Source organism: Mus caroli, unplaced genomic scaffold (genome assembly GCF_978045245.1).
Source record: "Mus caroli unplaced genomic scaffold, Mus_caroli_1 scaffold_17, whole genome shotgun sequence".
NCBI classification, from domain to species: Eukaryota; Metazoa; Chordata; class Mammalia; order Rodentia; family Muridae; genus Mus; species Mus caroli.
In genome coordinates, this window is record NW_028227272.1 from 28,643,965 (window position 1) to 28,666,491 (window position 22,527).

At 41.8% G+C, this 22,527-nt stretch overlaps 1 protein-coding gene across 15 annotated transcripts in view; it reads left to right on the forward strand.

Annotated features, from left to right (window-relative positions):
* The first annotated feature begins 8,108 nt into the window (after positions 1–8,108).
* Dlg1 (discs large MAGUK scaffold protein 1) overlaps positions 8,109–22,527 on the forward strand; it is a 201,106-nt gene continuing 186,687 nt past the window's right edge. For all 15 annotated transcript variants that reach the window (XM_029470482.2, XM_029470484.2, XM_021185184.3 and 12 more), the window contains exons 1-3: positions 8,109–8,329; positions 8,829–8,878; positions 9,567–9,698. In XM_029470482.2, coding sequence (XP_029326342.1) covers positions 8,860–8,878; positions 9,567–9,698 — 151 coding nt within the window. In that variant the 5' untranslated portion in view covers positions 8,109–8,329; positions 8,829–8,859. The remainder of the gene's footprint in view (positions 8,330–8,828; positions 8,879–9,566; positions 9,699–22,527) is intronic.

A 22,527-nucleotide genomic window follows, 5' to 3' on the forward strand; every position in this document is an offset into this window, starting at 1 on the left:
TTCAATATGCGATCTGATGGGATCCTGAGGGCTTCAATATGCGATCTGATGGGATCCTGAGGGCTTCAATATGCGATCTGATGGGATCCTGAGGGCTTCAATATGCGATCTGATGGGATCCTGAGGGCTTCAATATGCGATCTGATGGTTCCTTCAATATGAAGAGTTCTTTAAAAGCTGAAGTCCAACTTGCCTAGACTTAGAGATGTATCGCTAGAAAACATACTCTTCTCTGTAGCACAAAGCCATTTACTCTTCGAGGCTAGTACTTTCTGCTCTCTAAGAAAGTCCTTTGCAATTGTATGAGATGCTGGCTGGGAGCCCTCCCAGATTTATGTGGGCTGTCTGTCAAACAAAGGATGGTACCAGGTTCTATCTGAGGGCTCCATCAAGTTAAACATCTCATGTGTCTAGGAAACCTCTCTACAGGATGCCTGTCCGGGGGGAAAAGAAGAAGAAGGACGCTATAGGGTTCTCAGTTCTTTTTACCTTGAAAAAAGTGTGTAGAGATACTTTGGCTGAAAGTATGCCTGTTTACCATTTGTGTGTCTGGTGCCCACAGAGATTGCTGGGTCCCTGGAATTGGAGCTGCAATTGTCAAGTCCCTACGTAGATGCTGGGAATTGAACCTGGGTCCTCCGAAGACCACTCAGTGCTCTTAGAGCATTGAACCATCTATCAAGACCAAAGATATTTTAAAGATACACCTTTGCATAGGGAAACATCAATCAATCAATCAATCAATCAGTCAGTCAAACAACAACCAAGCCCTAACTCATTTAGTCACAATCTGTAACCTATTTCTTTGAGGCAAGAGACAATGGTTCTATTTCCTTTTCCATTAAAATTGTCTCCACGGTTGAGATTATTTATAAATGTTGAGATGTATCGTTAATATACAGCAGACTAGCCTATTACCTGTTTTTGTTTGTTTGAGAAGAGTCTCATATTGTAGGTCACACTGGTCTCAAACTCAGAAATTCATTGCTTCTGCCTCTCTGCCTCTGCCCCTCTGCCCCTCTGCCCCTCTGCCCCTCTGCCCCTCTGCCCCTCTGCCCCTCTGCCCCTCTGCCCCTCTGCCCCTCTGCCCCTCTGCCCCTCTGCCCCTGCCTCTACCTCGTGCTGTGTTTTATTTTACCTAAGTCTTTCTATTTTCCCCACCTCTTTTAGTTTCTCTCTTTCTATCCATATCTGTTCCTCTCCAGTTTTTGTATCCTAGCCCTCCTACCTATAGATACACTTTTTGGTTTTGCTTTTAACTTATAGAGAGGTCCAGTAGAGTCGAGGAAATGTAGACAAGGGAAAACAACACACTGCTCAGCCCCAGCCTTAGCAGGCTCTGCTGCCCTAAGGTAACCTTTCGTCCTTAGTACTCTCCACTGCAAAGTGGGAGAGCGCAACAGAAAATCTCTTAGGTTGCTGAAAGACTAAAATAAGTTAACTTTTTAATACCATATAGAGTGCTGTCTCAGATACAGGTTAATATAGAGTCCAAGGGCGTACAACTTCTATATACAGACGTTTGGTGAGTCTGCGTTTGTAAAACTTGAAATCAGTGCCTGATTGCCTACTGAAGAGAAGTAACTGACCACACTTTAAAAGGAATTTAAAATGGTTCCAGTGTGTAGTTTTTATTCTGAGACTTCTCTGTGATGGTTGTTCTTAATCATCAACTTGATACAATCTAGAATCACCTGAGAATGATTCTCAGCAAGGGATTGTCGCTATCAGGTTGGCCTATGGTAACATCTGTGAGAGATTGTCTTGATTAAGTTCATTGTTGTGGGAAGACCCAGCCCACCCTGGGTGGTACCTTGTCGGGGTCCAGGTCGGGATCTCTGATTTCTTAAGGGTAGAGAGCATGCTGAGTGCTAACAATAGCAACAAACAGGTGCTCACTCTCTGCTCTTGACTGGATGTGACTAGCTCCTTCAATCTCCTGCCTTGACTTCCCTGAAATTGAAAACCCAGTAATTACTCCTTATGGGATCTAAGTTTTTTCTCTTTGTCAGAACATTTTCTCACAGTGGGGGAAAAAACGTGAAATCAGAACATTATCCATGAGAACGAGGCCAGAGCTGGTATCATCTGAACTGGGTAGACTGGATTCTTGAGGTAGATAAAAATGATTCTAATAGCATTTTTGGTATTCAGCCGGGACAGAAGTTGCAACAACTCAGTGCTGTGGCCACAGATGTTCAGTCTCCTGTCCTGCCTCAAACTTTATATCAAGGAGGCCCTGCTGAGCGAATTCATCATCTTTCTCATGGGAAAGTCCTACCGGCTTTTGCAATTTTGGAGCTTTAGACCAACCACATTAAGGAAGAGCTTGCAGTATCTGTATATTTTCCCCCACTGTTTGAATTTCTGTCCCCTGGGCAGGTAGAATAAGCCTGCTTGAAGACTGAAGGCAAACTCCAGTGGCTTTCTCTTTCCCCAGTGAAATGGCCTTAGACTGAACAATTTGTTTTCCCTGAAATAAGGTTTCAGAGGTGCAACTGCTCTGGTTATATTCTTTTTCCTAGTCCCTGGTTTTCTAAATCACTCAAAGTGTGCTGCCAAGATTTGCCTTCCTGGGCTGTCATGGCCATCCTATTGTCTGCTGAGATGAGGCTACACTCTACCCTCAATTATTGTATATTGTATGAAACACTTTTCTTCATACAAAGAGACTATTCTTTTGGGGGGAGTTTTTTGTTTGTTTGTTTGTTTTTGACAGGGTCTCAATGTTTAGCCCTAGCTGGCCTTACACTTGCCTCTGCATACTGGGATTATAGGTGTGCAACACCATGCCCAGCTCTATTTTGAATAGAAGCCCCGTGTGGACCCAGAAACTGCACCATCTGTCACCAACACCCAGCCATCACAGACTGTTAAGTGACCTCTTCCTTAGAGCAGAAAGGAGTAGAAAACCAGACTATACATTTGATTGGAATCATCTGAGACTGTAGGGTCATACAGGCATTTTAAAACTTTACTAGGGAAACCAGGCTCAAGGACGTATCAGACATGCCAGGCCAAGGAAAGGTCTAACTTCCCTATCATCCCCCATAAAGTAACGGATATCTAACCCTTCAATGGCATGGCCCCGAAACGACCTGATAGCTGTTGTATGTGTGTGTGTGTGGCACGGAAAGGGGGTCGTGAGGGTGGTGAAGAGGGAGGAAGGAGGAGGAGCCAGGGCTCCTTGGCTCCTGGAGCTTTGGCTCAGTTCAGTTCTCTGCTGCCTGTGCAGACTCCTGGACTGCTTGCCAGCCCATCTGTTTGCCCATTTGGACCTGACTTTTGACTTCCTGCTCCAGACTAGTACCTAGTGACTGAAGTTTGCAGCTTTGCTCCCAAACCTGATCCCAGTGGCTCCCTCCTGGAACTAGTTCATTATCTTATCATACCAATTCCACCCCAGCCCACTTCTGAAACCCTTTGATCTCAGCTGTAGTCTCTTTAACTTGTATACATTCTGTAGTCTACATATATGCATATAGATAGGCAGATATATTTACTGTGTGCTAGGAGATATCGAGAGTATTTGTAGCTAAGATTGGAATAAAAGAAGATATAACATCACTTTAGCCAGCTACTCTTAAATGACAACTGTTTCAATGCCATTGAAACAGCTGAACCTTGTGGATGTCAATTCTGACACTATGGAAAGGTACAGACATGGCCACTTACGTCTCTGGCATAGTGTGCTAGCAACACTCTCTGTGGTCACTTTCCCTGTTCTTTATCCTATTCCTCTTACAACGCAAGCCGATCTAAGCCTTTTTGACATCATCACATTCTTTTCTTTTGTGGTTGTCTTGGCAGAGCCAGTGTACTGCTACTCTGCCGGCCTGAGGGCTAACACTGCCATAGAGTCTGGCAGAATCTGTTCTTGCTGCAGAGAGGCTGGGGTTTAGGGGCCAGGAAGACAAGCTAGACGCAGAGCTACAAAGGTAGCCCGGGTAGGGGATGGCTGGGAAAGAAGGTTTGAACCTGAAATCAATAAATATTCTTTGAGATCAAATCTCTGACATATCAGGGACAGAATGGGAAGTTTCGTCTTTCTTTGCCGGTCTTATGACTCCTGAGACTTTTAAACTATACAACAGAAAAGTTAACTTGAAAATTTTGTGGTCGGATTTAACCTCTATTCTCTTCCTTTATTTAAGGTTTGTGGGTACACATTTGTATGTGTATTTTTAATAAGGAGGTTGGTAAAGTCTGAGGTTATATATTGAGCCATATGCATTTAAGTGAAAAATGTAGGGAAGAGTTCATGAAAATAAAATCTAATTGGAAAAAGATGGTCATCATCACTTTGAATGCTCTGATATGGAGCCTGCTTCTACCATGGGTCCTGATATGTCTTTTTCCTGTACTCATGTTCTTGAATACCTGCTCTTGGAAGGAGATATTAAGTCAGCCCTTATAAATGGGGTTTCTGCCCTCCCTAAAGAGGCTGAAGGGAACCTGTTTGTCTCCCTTTTTCACGAAGATACAGAAGAAAAAAAAAGACATTATTTCGAGCAGCAATTCTCAATCTGTGGGTCATCTAAGACCATCAGGAAATACAGATATTTGCATTTCAGTTTATAACAGTAGCAAAATTATAGTTATGGAGTAGCAATGAAAACAATTTTATGGTTGGGGAATCACCATGAGGAGCTGTGTTAAAGGGTCGCAGCATTAGGAAGGCTGAATTAATGATTTAGCGGAATGGGTTCTTAACTGCACGTTGACTCCCCCAGTGCTGTGATAAAACTCATGTTTATAAATTAGCTAGTTTTAAGTAACTAGAATAATAATCTTCTAAGTAACTGGAACAATGTTTCTTCTGCGACTAGAGCATGAGAAACACTGTGGTTTCTGCCTTGCCTTCTTGGATCACTTGTTCCGGGGAAGTCAGTCACTGGCATCAAGACACTCAAGCAGTGAGGTCGAGCTTTTCACTGTGAGAAACTGAGGCTTCCTGCCAACAGCCATGTGAATTAGCTGTGCTGACAGAGCCTCCTGACAGTGTCTGGGGGTGTACACCTGTAATTCCAGTGCTGGGGAGGGGAGAAGGGGAAGCAGCAGTTCAACAGTTTGGAAGCCAGCCTGGTCTTCATAAAAAGTTCCAAGCCAGCCCGGGTTATATAGTGAGACCCTTTCTCAACCCTGACAGCCTCCCAGAACCTCCTTAGCCTCAATTAAAGCCTTCAGGTGACTGCAATTTCTTGAAATCCTGCACCAGAGCCACCCAACTAAGGGGCCCCTGGATTCCTATCCCACAGAAGCCATGATAGTATTCACTGTACTTTTAAGTTCCCAAGCATCAAGGAACTTGTTATATAGCACTAAGTAACTAACGCAGAGGGACAGAAATGAAGTAAAGTCCCCTCAGAGTCTACTTGGACCTGTCCTAGCCTTTCAAGGAAAAACAAATGCTAGGTTCATTCCTGTTTTTAATTGCTGTTTTTGGACATCGTGATATATATATGTATATGTATACACACATATCACAGAGGACAGCAATATGCCTGTAATCACTGCCTCTTTTTGTTTGGGGGAGGATTAAGATGCCATTGAAGACCAACACAAATTTCGATTTTAGTCCTTAGGATCCCCTGGCAAGAGCTCACTGAACCTCATTCATTTGCTGTGGGCCTCTGGGTCCTCAAGGGCACAGTTTGGATCTTGCTATTTCTACCCCCATTCCCTTTCCTAGCAATTGAACATATATGGACAGAGTGAAAACAAGGAGAGGACAAACTTCCCTGCATCCCGAATTCTAAGAAAGTCTATTCTTAAAATGGTTCCATGCGAACCAGAGAGATGGTGGTACAAAATGGCTCCTTACTGAGCCATTGCATGAGCAGTGTAGCAATGAAGCCTTGACAACAATACAAAGTCATGAGACATTTCCACTGTTAAATAACCTCCAGTCATTGTTAAGATTCTCTTCTTTCAGGAGCCCTCCTCGTTTGCTCTCTGGACGGATTTCCTCTATGCAATGTGGCTTTTACTGTTGATCAAGACCCCAGCATGCCTAATGCAACAAATGCAACAAATCAAAAAAAGTCTGCTGCCAACGTGCCTGTTCGAACTCATTGCGGAAAGTGCCCTGGGTTGGAGCTAGGAGAGCTAGGAGAGTTGTGCGCTGTGGCCACTGATCCGTTTATATATCAAGGGAACGTTTTTCTTTCACTTTCTGAAAGGAGGTAAATCTACCTGAGTTCTAAAGTCCTAAGGTTCTCACAAGTTAGGATTCTAAGGTACAAGCCAAAAGTGAAACCCAGTCATCAGCATACCTGGGTTATGGTTATCGTTCAAGGTTCTTCTCTGACTTTTCCATTGTCAAGGACACAGAAAAGGCCTGTCAGGTTTATTGAAAAACCAAAAACCAAAAAAACCCTCATCTTTCTCCCCCTTTAATTAAAACACATGTACCGGTAGATTGATTTTAAATGTGTATCTGCCTGGAGGTTAAAGGACAAACAGGAGGCTTTCTCCTTCCACCATGTGGGACCCAGGGATGGAATTCAGGTCATCAGGCTCGGAGGCAAGAACCTTAACCAAGCGAATCATCTCCAAGCTGGATCCAAGCAGATCTAGCCTTACAGTTTGACACACATGGATCTCCGCATTTCTTGTTCTGCCTCAAGAACTTCTGACGACTTTGGAAAAATTCTCCTGGGCTATGGAGCAGAGAAGTTCCTGCTGCTCAAAAGTCAGTGACTTGGAGAACTTTTCCCTTCGGGCTCAGCTCTAGAGCAAGTGTCCCTTGGGACTGTTTGTTGGGCTCTGAGGTACTTGAAATTTAAACTAGGTGTGAGGGCTGGCAGCGAGAGGCTTGCTTTCTTTGTTTTCCACCTGAGACAGGGTTTCTTCTCTGTGTAGTCCTAGCTGTTCTGGAACTCACTGAAAACCAGGTTGGCCTCGAACTCACAAAGATTAGCCTTAGACTTTCTGGGATTAAAGTCTGTGCTACCACCGCTGGGGTAGACAGGTGAGTTTCTTAGAGGTACCGCCATAAGATGGGTAACTCCTGGGAGCATCTCTGGGCGGGGACTCATTCATGAACGCACAAATGAATGCAGTCATGAATGAATGAAATATTAACGACTGAACTTTTCACTTGCTTAAACGCCTCGTACTAGGAGTTAACTACTTAGACCTAAAAATCCTCTGAAACCCTCAAACGTTTAGCAAACTAATCCGTCTCCGCTTTACATCCGGTCTTTAATGAAACTCCTCAAATCTTTTTTTTTTTTTTTTTTTTTTGACAAACGAAAAATTTAAAAACCAGCAAAAAGTGGAAGACGTACAATACCCCTTCCCCTCCTAAGTCCCTTCTTCCTCCGCCCCTTAACGCGGGTGACTGGGGCGCAGCTCTGCACAAATTCCTTTTTCCCTGTTGGGGATCCACCCCGGGCGTGCCAGGCACTCTTCCTTTCTTGAAGCTGGCCAGCACGTGTTCAGGGAGGTTAGGGGGTGTCTTGAGCTTGTTTCTTGGGGTCTAGCGCAGGTGAGGTCACTTCTCTCTTTCAAAGTCTCCAGCAACTCAAGTCCGGCGCACTAGTTCAGAACCGCAGGCCACCCGAGGTGGGCTAGGGCGACGTTGCAGGCTGGCTGTCCCAAAGCCACTTCGGGCCACCTGTAGAGCGCGTGTCAACTCCTTTGTCCCTAGAGCCGCTTCCACCAGAGTTCCTCTCGGCAAGGCGCTTCCCTGTGGATGCTTAAGGGTCCTCCTTCCAGTACTCCAGCCCCCTCCCCGCCCTCCTCCCGGCCCTCCTCCCTTCTCCAACCCCTAGGTAGCAGAGCCCAGAGCCCGGGGCTCGGAGCGAGCCGCCTCCTCACTTCTCATTGGCTGAGAGCGTCGGGGAAAGCAGTCACGTGGGCGCGCGGCAGGCCAGCTCCAGGGCCGCCATCTTGGCGGAAAGTTTAGGGGGAGAGCGACTGGGGGCGCGGAAGGAGGCGAGGTTCCGGGGGGTGGGGCGGCCCGGAGGCGAGCGGACGAGCAGGGGCCACGGGCCGCGGCGTGCGGGCGAGCGGCGGCGGCCGAGGCGGAGAGAGCGGCGCGGGGGTGCGGCCGCCGAAGGGGGAGCTCCTCCCCCGTCCCCTCACCCCCTCAGCTGAGCTCGGGGCGGGGCGGGGTACGTGGAGCGGGGCCGGGCGGGGAAGCTGCTCCGAGTCCGGCCGGAGCGCACCCGGGGCGCCCGCGTACGCCGCTCGCGGGAACTTTGCGGCGGAGCCGCAGGTGTGGAGGCCGCGGAGGGGGGTGCATGAGCGGCGCGGAGAGCGGCGGCTGTCCGGTCCGGCCCCTGCTGGAGTCGCCGCCGGGAGGAGGCGAACGAGGAACCAGGCAAGCGAGAGGAGGGGGCCCGAGCGGGCCGGGGGAGCAGCCCGGCGCTCGGCTGGGCGCTGCGCGGCTGGGCACGGGCCGGCCCGCGGCAGCAGGTGGGGAGCGTGGCAAGCACGCCGCGGTGGCGGCGGCAGCGGCGGCCCGGCTTCTCCTCTTCAGGTGCTCTTTGCGGAGGGGGAAGCTCTGGAGGCACCTACCGAAGCGGGCTTGGGTCTGATCTTAATCTGTAGGGGGCATAGCGACCCCCGAGAACCCGCTTTCCGCCTTGGCTGACACTGCTGGGGGTTTGAGGCTTCTGTTTTTTTTCCACTTGGGAAAACTTTGGAAGGTGGGCAGTTCAACCAAGGTTGGAGTTTTTCCTAGTCGAGAGTTTGGGGCGGGGGGTGGGGTGGGTAGGGTGGGGTGAAGTGAAGTGGGGTGGGGCGGGGGCAACGAATGGATCCACGATTCAGTTCATTGCTTTAGTTCAAGTTTTCCTTCCTGTTTTGTGTTTGTAAAGGTGTGTGCCGCCTTCCTGATTCTGGAGAAAAATGCCGGTCCGGAAGCAAGGTGAGAATTTATTTTGGGACTGTTTTGTGGCTGTCACTTGCTGTAACATACATCAGTGTTGTGGTTACTGTTTTTAAAAGGTTTGTGTGACTTTGAGGAATCAGCAGGCTCTCGCCTTTATTCCTTATGGTATCCGAGCTTCGCATCATTTCAGAAGGTGGAAACACATAGTTGGCTGCACACACCTTCTTGACATCCGTAGTGATTACAGAAGCAATCAGCCCCCTACCATGTCTTTTTCAAAACTTCATTGCTTCAGTATTTCACTTTATCATTCGTATCAACACTATTTTGTGAGCAACTCTGTGAGCAACTAGGAATTAATGTTTAGAAACACGTCTTGGTTATAGGGACAAATTGTAGATAACTTGTTCTTGTCTGTTAGGCATTCTAAAAACCAAGTTGCTATCAGCTTAGTTAGATGGTCTTTTAGCCTTGGAAGCTGTCAGTCCACAGCTAACAGGCTACTCACTTTCTCCTTTCTCTGCTGTGATATGAAGCCTTTAAAATATTTGTCTTAGTAGGGAATGGAATATGGATATAGTGATGGCAGCCCTTGCCTTGGAGGCTAGGGGAACTTCTAGATGTCTCGTAGAGGTAGCATGTAGCACTTTCATGTAAATATGTATGCAGATACACACAGAGCCTTAATACATACATGAAATTTTCACCGTATTTGTCTTTTCAGATACCCAGAGAGCATTGCATCTGTTGGAAGAATATCGATCGAAACTAAGCCAAACTGAAGACAGACAGCTCAGAAGTTCCATAGAGCGGGTTATTAACATATTTCAGAGCAACCTCTTTCAGGCTTTAATAGGTGGGAGTTAAAACTTTTCTACTCATGACCACTGTGCTAGTGCCTGATGCTTCTCTGTGATGTTAAACTTGGAATTTGAAAGACAATGTGCTTGGCTCTCTAGCTGGTCATTAACTTAGGACATCTCTAGTGAGTTTTTATTTTGCAGTTAGGCCACTGTCACTTATAAAAATGTTTAATTACCAGAAAAACTTCCTGGTCTGGTGATTTCTGTGCACTTTGAGAACAGAGTTTCATGTCTTAGAGTTAACAGCTGGAAGATGGACAAGTTGTAGAAATGTTTTAGGAACACCAATCGTGACAGCTGAGCCACTGTTGGTGTTTTTGTAGTTGGCCTGTGTTTCTCTGGAGTCCTTGGAAATATTTGAAAGGTTCTGCTGCTATGCTTGGGAGCGTTTGCCTCTCTGATGCACAGGCACCTCTGTTAGAGTTGGCACTTGTGGAATATGAATTTTAGACCTGAAACATGATCTCAGAGATGATGCTGTCGAATTACCTTATTCTAGTATTCCTGACACCATTAGGGATTAAATGTCAGAGAACTCCTTCAGCCAGTTCAGGCTATTGTAGTAACTATAGACTGTGGGTGGGGAATCAAACAGTGGACTTTTAAGACTTGTAAAGTAAGTAGTTTCTTTTAAAAATGAACTTTTTGTTTTTCACGTTCTCCCCAATGTATTAAACAAGTTGGTCTGTCTCTGACTGCTTTTGTCCTGTACTTTAAAAGTTTGCAAACTACTGAACCAGGTGGTTTATTTTCTTCTAGGTTTAATAATAAGATTTTTAGAAAACTAAGTATCAACTGTCTAACATGTTCAAATAAGACCTATGCTTTCTCACTTAAGTTCATGTTCTCAGTAACTTCCCAGCAGCTAGGCTTAACAATGTGTGTGTTGACAGAGTATTGATGTGATGTGAACACTGTTGTCAGTGTGTGCCTTTTTGGATAGCTTACTGCGATATTGATGCTCTTGACTGAGTTCTAGTCTCTTACAGACCTAATAGAGCATACAGCGTTTTAGAATTTAGTGTTACTACAGACTTGAAGACATGCGGTAAGGGCGGACAGTGATGGGCTGCTCGTGTCACCCATCCTCAGAGCTTGTCAGTGTTTCCATAGTGTCAGAGTGGACACTTTTGCATTTGGTTCCCAAGCCATGAAATTTAAGGTTCAAATGGATCCCCTGATTGGTTCCCAAGGATGGAGGAATAAAAAAAAAAAAAAAAACAGCACACGAGGAAGAGAAAAATAATATTTTAGTTATGTAGTTTCCTAGATCAACATTAAACCTAGAAATTTTCATTTAATAGAAACATGTTAGAAAAAAAAAGCCAGTGTGACTTTTATGTCCTCATTTACATACACATGTGCTTACAGACTATAGTCTTACTGTATGGGAAAGCCTAACCTAAGAAAACTACTTTAAGTAAATAGAATTGACCCTTTTTGTGTTGGACTTGCTATGTTTTGAGGCAATTGTTACATATTATCCTTGCCTGTTTTGAATGTTCATTAATATGCATAGTTAAATTTTGATAATCTTCTATTTAAGTTTGTACCAGAGAATTTTATCTGTCTTTATGATTTTGTTAGTTATGGACTTCCTTTGTCAGTTGGACTTACTTGTCTTTTTGTATTTATAGTTAGGTAGTATCAGATTTAGTGGAACAGAAGTACCAACATCAGGCATGTTGAAATAGATTTGGGTTTTATGCGTTATAACTGCGTTGATGATAGTATTGCACTAATCTATTCATTCTTGGCACATACTGTCACTTTAGCACTCGAAGCTGAGGCAGGAGGATCAAGAATTCCAGGCCAACCTGAGTTTAAGAGGAGTCAGAGCTACATAGACCTCGTCTCAAAATAAAACAAAAAACCCAACACCACAAAATATTTCTCATGTTTGTTTCTCATTCAGAAACTCTTTCAGCTGTTAAGATTTTGTTCTTTACATCTTTACCATTGTTTTTGAAATAGTTTTACAATGTGCTTTTTAGCTGGTAAATTGTCCTATGTTAAAAAACCAGTCCATTTTGTCCAAGTTTATACTGAAAAATCGTGGACTGAGTGCTTTTACTACGGTGGTAGCACTTTTTGTTTTCTAAGCTGGTGGATGTGAATGAATATCTAGATTCAAAGGGAACGCCTATCTCAGTGGCCAGAGCTAACAGAAAGTCACTTGGCAGTTAGACTCCTGACTATCTATTGTTTGGAATTCAGGTTTTTTAGGTTTTAGTGAATTACCTGTTTGTAGCAGGGAAGCATGTTATACACTGAGTGTAATTTCATTATTATTACTTATTGATTCTTTGAAATAAGTTAGTACTGACCCTTTTCATGAAATTAAAGTTTATATGTGTCTGTAGGGTTTGGTGGTGTGGAAATGTTAAGTCTTTCCTCTAGTTGATACATGCATTAGCTTTCTGATACTTTGGGGTGATTTGAAAGGAGACACTACATTGTATCTGTTCTGTAATACCATTTGAGATTTTATTTTTATTATATTGAGAGAGAGTGAGAGTGTGTACACTTATGTGTGTGAGCACACATGTGCTCATGTTGATTAGAGAAAAACTTTTAGGAGTTCATTTTCTTCTCCTATCACAGAGGATCTGGGAGTGAACTCAGATCATCAGGGTTGATGGCAAGTGCTTTTAAATCCTGAACCATCTCACTGGACCCTGTTTTAAAATTTTATAATATGTCTGAAAGTGGGTGGTATCTTATACATGGTATATCCCCATTCCCTGCTCCGCTTTCTCTTCTGTGTAGTCAGACAGGCTCCTGAATGCTGTAGTTCAGATGTGAGCAATCACATCTGACTTGTATTGCTGCTATGAATTGGTTGTTTGGTTGTGGGTTTAAAGTCTATTTGTATTATTATTATTTGCTGGCACATAAAATAGTGATGCAACTTATAATTGACAATATTCTCAATTTAGTAAGATGTAGAAAGTGTTCTGGTACTTGAGTAGTACTGTTGAATAATAATTCCAACCTTTGAAAATTCTTGAAAAGCAGTCAGGTTTTTGTTTCAGCTAAGTTCATTTGTTCATCTGTCTGTCTGTCTGTCCATCCGTCTATCCATCCATCCATCCATCCATCCATCCTTCCTTCCTTCCTTCCTTCCTTAAGACCAGGTCTCACTATGTAACCTTGACTGGCCCGGTACTCCCTATATAGACTAGGCTGGCCTCAAACTCAGAGATCTACTTGCCTCCTAGGTGGGATTAAAGGTATGTGCCACCATGCCTGGCTTCAGCTAGGTTTTTTTCTTTAGAATCAAATATTTAAAATTATATCAATAAAACACATTATTTGCACATTTGTTTAGAATTAGTCCCAAACATATCTGGTGATCCTTTTTGTATAAATAGAAAGTAGTATCCTTTTGCCATTCATTCAGAACATCTTTGAAAATGTAATACATTTTATATTCCCATATCTAGTATTACATTTGAAAGCTTGGGGGTTAGATAGACTCAACATGGTTTGATTACATCAGAACCCAGATGCTCAGATTTTAAGGAGTCTGGGATTCAGTCAGAGTGACCCTGGGAGTCTAGACTAGATTTCATACCAAGTCTACCTTTGTAACTGTTTCTTAACACATTGCTTTCCTTGTAGACAGGATTCTGGTTTCAAGATCTGTCTTTAAATCTTTGGGTAAATTTAGTCATGTGATTTGTATGTTTTTATTTTATTTTTTTTTAATCTGCAATAAATAGCAAACTTTAATTTTATTTAAGGGAAGTCATACTGGAGATTAAACCCATGCTAAATAAGCACTCTACCATTGGACAGAATTTTTCAACAGAATTTTTTTATTTCTTACTTATTTTTATTTTTTAAAATATCTACAGTTCATATTCTCCTCCCATGAAACTACCCCTGGAGTATCCCAACTTCATGTTCCTTTTTTTTTTTTTTAAATAATTCACTGAGTCGCAGCACTTGGGAGGCAGAGGCAGGTGGATTTCTGAGTCCGAGGCCAGCCTGATCTACAGAGTGAGTTCCAGGACAGCCAGGGCTACACAGAGAAACCCTGTCTCGAAAAAACAAACAAAAAAAAAAACAACAAAAAATAATTCACTGAGTCCAATTAGTACTGCTTATATGCATGGGCAACATACCAGTGGCCACACACATGAAGAACATGATTTTCTCTCCCCCAACAGTCATGCCCTGCCAGTAGCTTTTCAGCAGGTTGTGGGGTCTTGAACCCCTCAGCTATCCATACTGGGATTTCTCCTGGCTAGATCTTGTGCAGGCAGCCCCAGCTTATGAGGGGTCACGAGGGCACTGGCCATGCTCAGAGCACCCACCCTCCTCCTTTCTACCCCATCTTATACAGTGTTCCTTGAGCCTTGGTGGGAAGGTGACAGTGATGTCCTGTTTGGGTCTGAGCATTCACACTTATCCTGAGCACTTGGGTCAGATATGAGCCTCTGCATTAACTACTGCCCACTGTAAAAAGAAACCTCCGGCCAAGGTTAGGAGCTACATAGATCAGGGCCAGAGTAATCATGTGGTGAGGCTGTAGTGAACCTTATTGATGTTAGATTTTAACATATATATTTGAGGTTTACAAAATGATGTTATGAGATTCATGGATAAATAGTAAAATAGAACTATAGTGAGGCAGTTAATGTATCTTGCATACTTTTATTTTTTTTGTCAAAAGCAGCTAAAATCTGCTAATTTGACAAAGATCCCTAATACTGCTCAGTTTTATTAGCTTTTGTCCTAATGTTGAACATTAGATTCCTATATATCCCGTTTATTTTAACCTCTTTTCCTGGGTCTCCCTCACCCACAGATTGATCCTCGCCGTATGTAAACTTTTCATTCTTCCTTAAGCACTCCACATCCAGGCAGTGTTTTTATGTGTACAGCTTATTTTAGTTAGCACAGCATCTCTAGGTCCATTCATGTTGTTAAAGAATGAATTTGTATGTATGCATGTATATTTATGTGCATACACAGCACATCTTTAAAGCTTCTGGACCATTACAGACATTTAGATTGTTTCCCTGTCTTATGTATTATGAGTACGCTGCAGTGAACATGGGCATGTAGATATCTTTACAGGGTGGTGGTTTTATCTCCTTTGGTTGTATCTGTTCCCAGATACATCAGGGGTTCCTGGGCTGTCTGGTAGTTCTAAATTGCTTCATAGATCTAAATTCCCTCCAGTAGTGTAGCATGCTTTCCTTTTTATTCCTGCCACTGTTGGCTACCCCTTGTGTTTGTGATGATGGACATCCATGTACGTGAGATGTTATCTCAGGATGGCTTTAGTGATTTTGAGCTCCTTTCTGTCTTCCCCTTCATCATTTTTATGTCTATGGAAAACAAAGTATGTTTAGATTGTTTGATTCTTTTTCATTGAAGCTTTGTTTTTCCTAGCCAAGACCTCAGATAACCCATGAAAATTGTATTGCTGAGGATGGCATAAAAAGCAATAATGGCTACATTTTCAATATTTCACTTAGTCCTTAGTCCTGTGAGGTATATTTAGCAGTGAGATGGTTATACCATTTTATATATTAGATGTCTGAGGCACTAAGAAATAACTAGTTTTACCCAAGAACCCTCAGATACTAACTTGTGTCGTATAAAATTGAATTCTAATTTGAATCCAGAACTTCTGCTTCATGAACTAAAATATTCTTTATCATTATGTTCATTGTCATTACATTAAATGCAATAAGCATAATAACAAGTTTAAGACATGCTGGCCTGTAGGGTTGGTGGTTTTTTTTTTTTTTAAGTATCATTTTCAAGGAAAATGTTTATAATAAGTTGATTTTTTTTTTTTTTTTATAATCAGGATTTGAGAACTTAGCGCACTCTGTGTGGTTCTCTCACTGTAACTGAGGTCACATTTTAACCTGTTACTGGCTGGTATTTTTAAGTGTGTATGATGGTTGAGCAGGAAAGCATAAGTAAGCTATGGATTAGACTGGAATGAAGAGAATTTTTTTTATCTTTACATGTGTGGTTTTGATTTAACTAGGCTGAGTTGTTTATTTGCTTACTCCAGTTGCAGCAGCATGATTTTGCTGGACCTGGCTGAATTTTCTTTTAAACCATGGAATAACAGAGATGTAAAATCATCTGTAACTACTTGTAAGCAATTTCTTCTGTGTAAGATGAAACCTTTCCTCCGTATAGGATCGAGGTGGGGACTGGGAATTCCTTTCAGTTGTCACGTCTCTACCTGGAGTGCTTTCTCCAGCCTCTCTCTTGACTTTTTATGATGATATCTGTCTCTTTGTAAGTCAGTCAGTCTCAGTTTCTGTCTCTTCCCTCCCTCCCCCTCGCTCTCTGAGTGTGTGTGTTGCTAAGTAAACATTTTACCTCTGAGCTATATCCATGGCACTTTTAAAGCTTTTTTTTTTTTTTTAATTTATACATATGTTGACCAGGATGGCCCCTGAGCTTACCTTGTAGCCCAGGCAGACTCTGAACTTGAAGTCTTCCTGCCTCTGTCCCAAGGAGCTCCAACATTGACACTTTTTAATAAAATAATTTCCTCTTGATACCTCCTTTAAACAAGATGATTTTTATTTTATAAGTAATACTGTTTTGCCTGCATGTATGTATATGTATTACAGGCATGCAGTGCCCATGGAGGCCAGAAGAAGGCATTAGATTTCTGGAGCTGCCATATGGGTCCTGGGAACTGAACCTAGGTCCTCTGGAAGAGCAGCCAGTGCTCCTAACTGCTGAGCCATCTCTCCAGCTCCTGCCCTTACGTTTTTATATATTTTTTTTCATTTGGGGTTTAATAGATGTTTGTAATTACATTCATATTTTCTATTCTTGGCTTAGGATTCTGTATATCCAGAAATATACAGTGTCACCTCCCCTTCCTTGGTAACATTAATTCTGATGACCTGATTATATATTGCCTTATTTCTCTTTCTAGTAGCTTTTTCCTTACAAGCATATGTGGACTGTTTATATATAATACTCTTGAGCAAAATCATAAATGGTTCTTGTTTGAAGTAATTGTTACTGTGGTTATTGAAAAGTGATAGTTACCTAATAGTAACATTCCTCTGTGTTTCCCAGTTAACACTTGGTATTTTATTTTACAAGAAGCCCTTTCTGTCTGTGTGCCATGAACTTTGCAGAGTGTTGTTTCTTTCAGTGGTTTCATTTTCCGTCCTAATGATTTTGATGTGTAGACTGTCTCAGGTTTAGCTCAGGGGCGCCCTCCTCAAGCTTTCTCTTGTGCTTTTATGATGTGTCTCATTTCTTTAACACTGTTGATTTTTTTTCATAAGGTGGTGCTTCAGGTCCAGCTTGTGACTACCAGTCATACACTTCTTAAAAGGAATATTCATGTGTTAGTCAAATGCTGTCTGAAGAATGGAGATAACTTGTTTTTATGTACCACTTTGACATCTACCATGTTTCCAGTGTGTGAAATATAAATTGGTTATAGTCCTGAAATGTTGTAGGGTCTCTTTTTTTTTTTTTTTTTTTTTGGTTTTTCGAGACAGGGTTTCTCTGTGTAGCCCTGGCTGTCCTGGAACTCACTCTGTAGACCAGGCTGGCCTCGAACTCAGAAATCCGCCTGCCTCTGCCTCCCGAGTGCTGGGATTAAAGGCGTGCGCCACCACGCCCGGCTTGTAGGGTCTTTTCTTTGGGAATCCAAGTGGCTTTTATAGGGTGCCTTGCTTTAAAAGTATGCTGAGTGTCTTCGGCTGTCAGATGAACTGATAGATGACTTTCCTTCTGCAACTTCAGGTTGTATTTCACTGTCATCCTGCTCCCTGTAGCCCTCCAAAATGGAATCTATCATAAGGCTAGTACGTGTTCTACCTAAAATATTTAAGGTTAGACAACCTTAGTTTTTGTAAAATACAAGTAAATGTTCTTCTCTGTATCTGTACAAGTACTTCGATTTTGTAAAACATCTTCCACAAAACAAAACAGGAAAGCTGCTTTCTATGTGAGAACTGATTAAAGTTGGCATGGAAGGACAGGCTGGAGAGATGTCAGGCTAACAGCACCTGCTGCCATTGCCAAGAACTCAGTCAAGTTCCCAACAACTATATCAGGTGCTCACAAATACCTATACTTCTGTCTTCAGGGGGTGTCTTAGTCAGGGTTTCGATTCCTAGACAAAACATCATGACCACGAAGCAAATTGGGGAGGAAAGGGTTTATTCGGTTTACACTTCCATTCTGCTGTTCATCACCAAGGACGTCAGGACTGGAACTCAAGCAGGTCAGAAAGCAGGAGCTGATGCAGAGGCCATGGAGGGATGTTCTTTACTGGCTTGCCTCTCCTGGCTTGCTCAGCCTGCTCTCTTATAGAACCCAAGACTACCAGCCCAGAGCACTAATTGAGAAAATGCCTTACAGCTGGATCTCGTGGAGGCATTTCCCCAACTGAAGCTCCTTTCTCTGTGATAACTCCAGCTGTGTCAAGTTGACACAAAACTAGCCAGTACAGGGGGCTTGCATTCATGTGTACATATTTACATTCTGATGCACACACTCAAACATACACAGACACATGCGCACATGTGCGCACACACACACACACACACACAAACTGAGACAGAAATAATCAAAGTAAATCTTGAAAAAAATGCATCTAGTTAATATATCATGACTATAACTTTTTTCTCTAGTGGCATAATATTTCAGTTTCCTTAGATGAATACCAGATGAATCATAAGAAGCACACTCTGCATAGAGAGGTCCAGCAAGAAGTCCCCACTGCACACAGTACCGAGACTGAGAGGGAAGACTTCTTCACCCCGTCTTGTGTGTGTGAGAGCCACTTACTTGGTGGGCTGACAGCGAGAACTGCTTTGTGTGTGTTGGGTACTGTAGTTGAATTTGTATGAATGTGTGAATTATCTGTGCCATACTTAATTGTTTTTATTTTTCCCAAAATTTGCCAGAAGATTTCAGTGTCAGTTTTTTATCATCTTAAATGACTGTTTATATAACATAGATTTTTCTGTTAATAGTTTTCCAGGAACCAGGCTTTTTAATTCAGATTTTTATATGATTTGATAAACATTACACTCATAGACATACAGATATGTACATCTACCCGTGCAGGTGGGACTTGTTCTGTTTTGCATTCTCTATTATATTTGTAGGATAAATTGCCAGAAGTTCCTAGGTGAAAGGGTATACATTTTAAGGTTTTCCTCGTAATTTGTAAAGCACTCTTACTAATGTTATATCAATGTAATATTTTAGACAATATATAGAAGATGACTGATTTCACTTAGTGTAGAGTGTTATATATCTTTTAATATTTTCTCCTCTGATTTGTTGATTATACTGAGATATTTGATCTTTTATTTTAATTTCTGAATTCCCTGTTCATGTCAGTATATTTCCTCCCATTCTTTTTTCTTTATAAAATTAACATGAGGCGTATCAACCCTGTCTGGCATGTAAATCACAAGTAACTACTCTGGTTTGTAGTGTGTTTGTAAACTTGGATTTTAAAAACTCATGTTTATTTCTGGTTAGATTTATCAGTATAGATATGTGTTTGATGTTTGTGGTATCATGTCTAGAAAGGCTGTCCTTGATACTTTAATCCCCAAGAGTATTATCTTAATCTGTCTTCAGCATTTATGAAAGTATTCACCTATATTCAAGACTTTTAAAAAACACTTTATGTGTATTGTTTAATCCCTAGCGGTACACTCATTTATTTATGTACAACATAGATATACACACGTGCACTAAAAGGGTACATTAATAAATGTGTGATGGCTGTGGTTTAAGATGCTATAGCAACTTAATTATATATGTAAACATCTCTTACTGAACATGTTTTCAAATTGTGAAGGAAACATTGAAAGCAGTATGAGGGTCACCTAAAGTTGTCTGAGCAAGTAAAGGCTACATCATATAAACAAATCAACAAGGAAATTGATCATGTTGATTCTTTTTTTCTCAGTTCTCATTTATTCATGTGTTTCAATATCTAATCTCAACAATAAGGACTGCTCATACTTTTATATACACACTGTGAAAATAGTATATAACTGTAGAAAAAAATGATAATGCTTCAGAGTGTCATTAGAAATTAGCACATTTATTACCCAGTGTGAATAAGTCCTTTAGTAAACCTAGGTAACCATTAATTTGGATGCTCACTTAGAAAATAAGTGAGTACAGTGGTCAAAAAGTGCTTGGTATGTCATAGACCAAGACTGATTCCAGCCTTCCCTGTAGGTGCCACCAGATACACATAACAAATAGAAATAGAATAACTGATTGCAATTTTATCATTACTCTGAAAAAATATTTTCTTGTGAAAATGGTGATGCATTAGCAGAAAAGAACGATAGAAGAAAACGCCGGAATGCTCAAATATGTCTTGGAGGAAACTGCTTGTTGAGATGACTCATGGTTGAAAGCCTTGCTGGAGTCTGCTGGGTCTGTCTTATCACTGCAGCCCCGCTCTTCCTTCATGGTCTCAGTGCTTGCCTTGAGTTTAGGCTAAACTAAGAGTCAGTCAGAAGGTCACTAAAAGCTTGAACATATGCGTGAAAGAGTTTAAAACTTAAACACACTGAGTTAGTCCTAAGGCTCTCAGAATCATTCACATCTATTTAGAACAACAATTCTAGGGGCCAGAAAGATGGCTCAGTGGGTAAAAATGCTTGAAGCACAATCTGGATGACCTGAGCTCAATCCTCAGAATGGAGGAGGAGAGCTGACTCCTGAAAGTTGTCCATTGACTCTCACATGTGCCTGTGGTACACATGCACCTGTACTCACATTCGCATATTACACACAAGCAAATCAGTTAACGTTAAAAAAAAATCCATGAAAATCAACTAACTTACTTGAGAAGTCTTCATGTAAAAGATTTTCATTGCTTTTGTTACTTTCTTAGTTGGAAGTATAGCATTCCGTTAATAGCCTCAAAGGTCCGGAGCTGAGGCAGGAGTAAGAAGCAGAAGGATGGGCATTTTTAAGTAGGCCAAGGAACTTTACAGTTTGGGGTAGCATGCATCATCCTAAACAGAAACACTTCACGTCATGTTTCTCAAGCTAAGAACTAAGGCAGTACTAACCTAGGCTCAAAATAGAAGGTCTAGACACTGACCTGGGACTATGCAATAATTTAACACACCATAGAGAACATTGCTGATCTATGGGAAAGTATTTTATTTGGTGGGAAAAATACTGACAAGTCACAACCAGTAAGAAAATAATTGTAAAACATTTATCTGACAAAGGACTGGTACCCAAGTACACAAAAACCATGTAAGATTTGACAGTAAGAAAAGCCACAAAAAGTGAGAAGATGCAAAATATCAGACTAAAGTCGTCAGAAATAGCAAGTAAATATATAGGAGGAAGATGTCTAATAAAATACCATAGGGCACAGTCAATAAAAATGTCTGAGTCAGTGGAATAAAAGTTCAAGCCCACGTGACAACAGCTTACACCAGACTGGGATACAGAGCAGAATCTTGCTCAAAACCAAGCAAACAAATATCTACATAGTGCCACATGCCTTTCAAAATGCTTAAAACCCAAAGCACTGATACGGCAATGATGGTAAGGATGTGAGTAACATACACTGCTGATGGGTGTGCAGAGCAGCATGGCCACATCAAAATACTGCTTAGGCAGTTTCTTAAAGATTACTCACACCATATTACCTAGCAGTTACTTACACTCCCGTATATTTACCCAGAGTTGAAACATGTCCACTAAAAACCTATTTATAGCCCCCCTTTCTTGTCCTCCTAGCCACCATAATGTAAACAGTTTCTGCCACACTCTCCTGCCCATTGATGTTCTACAACAGGTCCAGAGACACAGCCGAATGACCATGGACTGAACACCTTGGAAACCATGACCCAAAACTCTTTCCTCAAAACAAAACAACACAACACACACACAATAAAACCAAGGTGTCGGGGATGTAGCTTAGAAGGTGCCAAAACAAAACACCCTCGTATAATTTATAGGAGCTTTATTAATAATCAGTAAGAGTTAGAAGGAGTCAAGATGTTCTTGATAAACAAAGTGTGGTAGAACCATGCAGTATGGAATATTAACTGTAAAAAGATAAAACCAACAAGCCATGAAAAGGCAGGAAATTTAACATGTATTGTCAAGGGAAAGAAGACAGTCTCCAAAGACTACCTTGGGATACATTCCTAAAACAAAGTTATTTGGTGAAAAAAGGGAATACGCATTTAGTGCTTTTTGTTATGAAATGCTCATATAAATGATATGCCAGTTTAATTCATATGGAAGATTCTAAAACTATAGAGGTAGCAAAAAGATCAGTAGTTCCCAGAATTTGGGGAGTAGAGGGCAATGAAGCTGTTCTGTTTGGTATCAGACTGATGGATTAACATGTCAGAACAGCAGGCGTACATTTTAAGTCAGCCAGTGTACAGCACAAATGATCCTAATGTAAACTATGATCTTTAGGTAGTGATAATTAATAGCTTGTCTGTTTTAGTCAATGCACGATACATAAGCTATGAATAACAGGGGGTGTGTGGGGAGGCAGTGGGACTACTTTCCATTCAATTTTTCTGTAAATCTGAGGATGATAATTTTCAAAAAGATGTATGAGCATGATAAATTCATTATTTAAAACAGCAATTTACTTTATTAAAATAACTTACAATTATATAACGAATTAAAATGTTTACTGATGTGTGTGTATGTGCATGTGTGCACACATCCCCACACCCCACTAGACCACCGAAGCCAGGGCTTTGTATATGCTAGGTAAGTGCTCTGTCACTGAGTTACACCCCAGCCCTTCCCCTTCAGTTTTCTCATTCCAAAGAC